This window comes from Neltuma alba, unplaced genomic scaffold (assembly GCF_004799145.2).
Source record: "Neltuma alba isolate B1F8T4 unplaced genomic scaffold, ASM479914v2 tig00003742_pilon, whole genome shotgun sequence".
Lineage (NCBI taxonomy): Eukaryota > Viridiplantae > Streptophyta > Magnoliopsida > Fabales > Fabaceae > Neltuma > Neltuma alba.
In genome coordinates, this window is record NW_021633413.1 from 6,555 (window position 1) to 13,501 (window position 6,947).

At 33.8% G+C, this 6,947-nt stretch overlaps 1 protein-coding gene across 1 annotated transcript; it reads right to left on the reverse strand.

The window, feature by feature from the left end:
• Positions 1–210: 210 nt before the first annotated feature.
• On the reverse strand, positions 211–3,827 carry LOC114742410 (myosin-binding protein 3-like). The gene is made up of 4 exons (XM_028930675.1): positions 2,477–3,827; positions 2,190–2,378; positions 721–1,966; positions 211–626 (listed from the first exon to the last, which is right to left on the reverse strand). Exons 1-3 carry the CDS (start codon positions 3,582–3,584, stop codon positions 756–758), a joined length of 2,508 nt encoding a protein of 835 aa, XP_028786508.1. The 5' UTR covers positions 3,585–3,827; the 3' UTR covers positions 211–626; positions 721–755.
• Between the last annotated feature and the right edge of the window lie 3,120 nt (positions 3,828–6,947).

Here is a 6,947-nt window from a genome sequence, read left to right on the forward strand (position 1 = left end):
TTACAAATTTATAGTAACTTCTTAGTACTAGTATATACAACCAGTATAGTGATTACTTGAGAAAAAAATTGATAAATACTGAAAACAAAGTGAATTGAAGTCTTATATCTAGAATCATATTAAAAGTCAAACTAGCTTTATATTAAGATTAGAGGTAGTATATAATATAAGAAGGAATTAGGGCTTGATGAAGTAGATAATATGACAGGATCACAAACAACATATATTAAAATATACTCTTACTATCCTTTCCAATAAAATTAAACTAATAATTAACATGATGTATAAAATCTATACATTCTACCCTACACACACACATGCACAATCATCATCGTCCTTCACTCCCAAGAAGGTGATGATGATGGACGCAAACCACCAAAATTTTGGGCTTATTACATGTTACCCAAGACCCAAAAAGATCAAAGGCAGACTTGATTTTGTTGTCCACCACTCTCATTAACACTAGACCATGCAGGATTCTTCCCCTTCCCATCAGGGAACCTCCTTTGACATTTTTGTTCAAAAGTTTAGAAGCCATATGATTAATAGTTTCCCTTATCTAGCTGGCCCATGTATTCATGTACTTCTTCAGTTGAACTTGTGGATCATCATCAACATTACTATGCCTGTATGCACTTAACAAATTTCCAAATCAACAAAATGCTGTCCCAGATGAGCAATAAAGAAAAAAGGAAAACATAGTTGAGCACAGAACCTCACCTATTATCCTTGTAGCAAAAATGAGCAAGAACTAGTTATACAGCAAGATCGCTCATGTTCTTAAGTCGGAGATCCACATTCCTCAGATCATGAAGATACTGCAAAATCTCTTGAAGAAGGTCTAAGCCTTTGTCCCCTTTCCTCACGGAACTGATACAGTGCTTTAGAAACTCTCTATCAGCCTCTAGTGCTTGTAATCTCTCATAAACATCATCCAATTCTTCCTCTAAATCAGCCTCTTCCATTGAAATATTTTCCACTGAGTTCAAATTCAAATCCGTCCCATTCTCTTCTTTTCCTATTGCATCAAAAATTGGAAGAAGCCTCTTGCCTTTTTGACCCATGATTTTCCTCCCACCATTGATGTAGGAATGACCATTTGCAAATCCATTCACATGGTTATAGTATCCATTTCCATTCTCATGACAAACATCTTCTTCATGATTCAGCTTGACAAGCTTTCTTTCCAGCACCTTGAGCTGTTCTAGAATTGACAACCTCTCTTCCTCAAAGTTTGCGAGAGATTCCTCCAAGTAGAGGACAGCATCTACAGGCGTATTCGTGTTCTGTTCGCCATAGAATCCATTCTCTTCCTTTGCTTCTTGATTCAAATCTACAGATAGACCATCACTATCTTCCTCATTGCTGCAAGAAACTGATGAGTTTGAGTTAGTTACATCTCTTCTTGACATTGTTGATTTTTCTTTAACCTCCAATTCCTGAAACTTCTTTCTGTATGTTTCGAGCTCTCTTTCTAGATCTTGCTTCTCCTTCTCCCTTCTAACCATTAGATCATTCAGAAGCTGCAATGCTTCCTGATCATACTCGGATTGTTCTTCCATCATTCTTTGGTACTGAAGAGCTTCCATCTGCATAGCTGCTTTCTCTTCCTGAAGCCTATTTATCATTGCCAATGTCTGATTCGCTGCTACAGCAGACGCACTTCTCTCTTCTTCTAGTTCTGCATATGCACTACTCAAGGCCTTCCTTTCAGCTTTCAATGCTGATTTTAGCTTCTCAATGGTGAGCTCGCCGGGTTCTATATCGCTTATGGTGCTGCTTCCATCCAAGGATTCTTCTGTTCCTGATTCTTTCCTCTCTACAGAAGCGGGAGTATCAGGAATTTTCTCCGCTTCATTCTCATTGAAATCCAAAGATGATTCCAAATGGTTCCTTAGTACTTTTGGCATGCTTGTCTCAACTGACATGGTTTGAAATTCTACAAACTCCTCATCTTTATCACCACCTAGTTGTTTACATTTCAGAATGAAAAGAAGAAACTCAATAAAAAATGCGGGCTGAGATTTTTGAAAGTTTATGGGGGAAAGATTAAAAACGAAAAAAGAGTAAACAATCCCTTTCCACCTTATCACTCTAGAAACATCACATCAAAGTTTGCCATATGTTATCTCTATACGACAAATGAAAGAAGATGACAGCAGATGAAGTTCTAGAAGATATATACTAACCACTTTCATCTTCGACACGAAACCTGACTGCGCTAGCAGATGAATCTTCTTGCATGTGTTGATTTGAGTCCTCCGGAGGAATATCATGAATTTGATACTCATCCACTTGTTCATGATCAGGAATTTCCGTTCCAATGGACACTTCTGTTTCAAATTCATCTCCCTGCATTTCTGTCACTTCTTCTGAGGCTGCAAGTACAGAAATTTTTTAGAAGTTTAGAACTATGCATTGGAAGAGAACTCAATAACTGATGAGTAAAATTATTGTCACAGAAAATTAGCACAACCTTCTCTGCTTTCCACAAGAGCTTCAAGATTGTGATTCCTAGGTTTTTCTTCAATTGATGGACCAAAATTCTGCTCCAAATTTGCTTCAACTAGCGATACTGATACTGACGGTGGTTTCGGTTTTCTCTTGCGACAGGAAAAACTTATCACACTATCTCCCGACGTGTGCCAATTCTCGAAAACTGGTTCAGTTTCCACACCACCAGAAAGCATATCAAAATCCAAAATAACATCTTCATTCCGATCCTCTGATTCTTGACCCTTTGCCACCTTATGACGACGTCGGCCATCTGTCTCTGTGGCAGCGGCGGCGGAAGAATCAATCAGTTCGAACGGAACCAAGCTACAATTATCGCCATGGACGAAGAACTCAAGATGCTGGGGTGGAATTTCCCCAGTTTTTTGCTCACAAGGTTGATCAACATTGGACACCTTGTGAACTTCCATGGTTTCTTTAGCGTTTTGATCTTCATCTTCATAATGATCACATGCAGAATCCGATCTGCTGCGATAACCTTCATCAATCTCTGCATCAACTTCAATTCCACCTTGTGTAATCAGATTCTGCATCTGGGCATGATCCAACGGCTCGACCACAAAACCAGGAGGGCGTAATCTGCTTTCTAAGTGGACCCCACAGCAAGAACACTTCAAAGCCTTGCTACCATCAGTGTCCTGAACCATAACTGTCTTCTGCTCCATCCATGGAAAGAAACCAAAGCTCTTTGAAATTTTAACATAATCTAATTCGGATGATGAAGAAGAAGAGGAGCAATCCTCACACATATCCTCGGATTCAGCGAGTTTGCGATGATTATAGCAGTACCCGAGTTTGGAAATCTCAGAGGCATGAGATTCACAAACAAGATCTCTGAAGCAAGACTTGTTCGCATACTTTTTGGGCTCGACGATGTGCTCGATCCTAGAACAACATATACAAGGCCTTCTGAGGCCAAAGTAATCAGCGAATTTTAAGATTAAGTAAGAGAAAAGAGAGTTCAGAAGAAGCAGAACGATGAGAACCCATTCAAGGAAAGCGTAGACAAGAACCAGGGTTGGTTTGTTGGTGTTCCTGTGTAACATTGTTGCAAACTTGTTGGTAGCCATGGACGAACAAAAAGAAGAAGAGGAAGCTGACGACGAGGACGAGGACGAAGATGCTCTGTTTTATGGTATATACAGATAAAGCTTTTTTGGGCGCACAAGAGTATAAGATTGGAACTGAACCTAAGGAAGTGTTAGAAAGCAAGAGAACTCTGAAATTTGGGAGAAGTGAAAAACTGGATCGTGTGGAAATATGTGTGAGAGAGAAAGAGATGAAGAGGGAAAGAGAAAGAAAGTGTAGGAATGGAATTATAAGGCAAGGAAAGGAGGGCGAGGCGAAGGGAGAAAGAAGATGTGCTTGAGTCAAAGAAAATTAAAGAATGTTTAATAATGTCGCAGCATCCAAGATACAACTTTTTAAGATATGTTTTCTTTTACATTTATTATTTTTATTTAAATTAATTTACTCAGTAACTGATATATAATATACTCCCATATAAGAGTATTTTAAAAATATTATGATATACTCCTCCGGTCCTAATTATAAGACCCAATTGACTTATTTGAGGAAATTAAGGAAGTAAGTTAAGTTAGTTATTTATAATAAATAAGTGTTGTTATTCCTAAAATATTCTTGCTAATTAAGTATATTGGCTAAAATATCATTATTAGAAGGATTATCTTGAAAAAAATACATAAATATGAGAGAGAAAATGGATTGGGTCTTAATTAGGACCAAATAAAAAGTCAAATTGGGTCTTATAATAAGGACCGGAGGAGTATTTATTTTAATTAATTAATTTAGCTAGCTTCTTCAATCAACTCAAACGAATTAACAAGGCCAAAAAAACTCGAATAAATTAAGTAATTTTTATATTAAGCATCTAATAATAAATTACAAGCTCTTTCTTATTTGAATCTATATTTAATATTTAATACTGACCAGAACTTTTGCTGTGCAATTCCATCATACGGTTCTTTTGCTGCTGTGGTAAGTGTTCAATGGCTTGAATTTAATTTAGAACGTGATAGACACACACACACATATAATATATGTATATGTACATCATGTATATGCATTATGCGTGTATGTTATTCAACTTGTTTCTTTTACTTTTATTTCAAATAAAATAAAAAATAATAAATGATTATTAAAAATAAAAATTAAAAGATATATAAAATATGAATGATCTTTTTTGGGACAAACAATATAAATTTTATGGGTTGGATTTCAATAATTTTATAAAATAATTGAAAAGAACTATTATAAAATATATCAGTGTGCTTGTTATTTTTCGTAAGCCCCATATATTTGATTTGAGGGAAAACAATACTGACAGCTCCTCTTAGGCAATAAATGGGCTGGCCCACCGAACCACACACATGAGCTGGTGGACCACTTTTAAAGTGAATGGTGGGCCCACTTTGCATGCACATGTTCATTTCATTGCGAGGGTATGTTTGCTGAGAAACTACTCATTCTGTCCCTGATACAATCTCTTGTACTAATTTGATTTTTAATTTCATTTTAAATACAATATTTTAATTTATTTTGTCTATCATATTTATCTATTGTTTCTAAAGTAATTCTTGTAATAGTTGTACATATTAAAGATTTCATCAAATGGTAGTTATAACTAATACACATGATTAGTAAAAGTACTTTAGGAAATAAAACACTTATTTATTATAAATAATTAATTTAACAAACTTTTTTAATCTGCTCAAATTAGTTAGCTAGTTCCTATATTAAGGATCAGAGGTAGTATATGACCCAATTAAAGAGTTGATATTGATTCTATGTGTAAAACCTATTTTACATATTGATTAATTTTTTTCTAAATTAATCCTAATAATTTTTTAATAATAATCAAGTAAGAGAGGGGGGGAGGGAATTAAGAAAAATGTTTAGATTGTTTTAGGAAAAACATATCATATGAATTAATTTAACTAACATCCTTAATCTATTCAAATTATCTAATTAGATTTTACATTAAAAACCAGAGGAGTAATATTTTTATATCCATATATAACAGAAAATTAAAGCTAAAAAATTTCAGGACTAGTATGTATATTTCAGGATCTCAAATTAATTTTATGTCGCTCATGAATATTCATTTTTAAAAGTTTTAGTGTAACACAAACATATATCTAATTTAATTTAAGAGTACAGTACTGCAAGCTCCTTTATTATATAAAATAGAAAATTAAAATAAGGAGATGACTTTGATGATAAAAACAATATTTATCCCCTTTAAAATTAACAAAAAATTAAAATTTTTAATTCATGATTATAAAGACATAAGACATATTGTAAAAAAAAAAACAAAAGAAAATCTATTACCAAATGAGACATTACTTTTTTATAAATAAAAGTCGATACACACATACATTACTTTCGGTCTTCAATAAAAGATCTATATCTTACATTAAGAATCGTTACAATGTGCGTATATATATTTTGAAGTTCATTATAATGCACAAAATTTGAAATCTAGCTATATACCAATTGTAGGATAATTACATGACTTTTCATTAATCTATAATAGCAGTATAAATTTTATAATAAGTCACATTAATCATAACCAAGTAATGAACAATAAGATCATTTATGTGAGATTCCTTGCATGAAGCTGAGAAAAATATAACTTAGTCGAGAAGTCTTACGAAATGGAACCATAAAAGTAGAATAGAGAAAGATGGAGACAAAAAAATGATAGAATTATTGCATTTCTTTACTTGTTCCACAACACAAATGACACGCCTTATTTATAGGCACAGTCTCACACATAGGTTACATTTGTCCTTAAATGGTAAATAGTAGATAATCAATCTCATTAACGTGAATGGAGGTGAGTTACACGATTAAATGGACAGTGAAAGAGAAATTAATAGTGAAAGTAGTGGAAGTTACTTGGTGAAGCTAAAGAGAAAGGGGTAAATAGACATTCATATAATATTCATAACAAGAAGCTTCTTAAGTAAGAAAAATATAGCTTAGTCGAGAAGCTTAGTAAGTGTCAAATTCATGCAACGGTGACAAGGGAGAGAATGGCATCTTCAATTTTCAGCCAAAAGATTGATTAAGAGCCATCCAATTTCGCTTCTACTTTCTTGCATTCTTACTTCTTGTCAAATCTTTAACGTGTATTGTGGAATGACTCACTACTTGGGTCATCTTTCTTTAATCTTAATACCCAAAAATTGAATAAAGTAATCTGAAGAAGCTCAAATAAACTCATCCAGTCCTTGTTTGTAATATAATTTAGGGCTGCGCCGACTACACGCGACGGGTACGTAATTTTGTTGACCAAAAGTTGTTTCCCAGAATTGATTTATCTACTAAAGTGTTATATTCTCATCTTCTTGTATAAGTTATAAATAATTAAATTATGTAGAATAAGAATTCAGTTAAAAATAATAAAT

What these genes read in the sequence shown, in the direction of transcription:
- LOC114742410 (XM_028930675.1), bottom strand. Translation starts at nt 3,584, where the DNA reads ATGGCTACCAACAAGTTTGCAACAATGTTACACAGGAACACCAACAAA. An exon ending in TCTTGTGGAAAGCAGAGAAG is followed by an intron (nt 2,379 to 2,476) that starts GTTGTGCTAATT and finishes CTGTACTTGCAG; the next exon opens with CCTCAGAAGAAGTGACAGAA. An exon ending in TCGTGTCGAAGATGAAAGTG is followed by an intron (nt 1,967 to 2,189) that starts GTTAGTATATAT and finishes GTAAACAACTAG; the next exon opens with GTGGTGATAAAGATGAGGAG.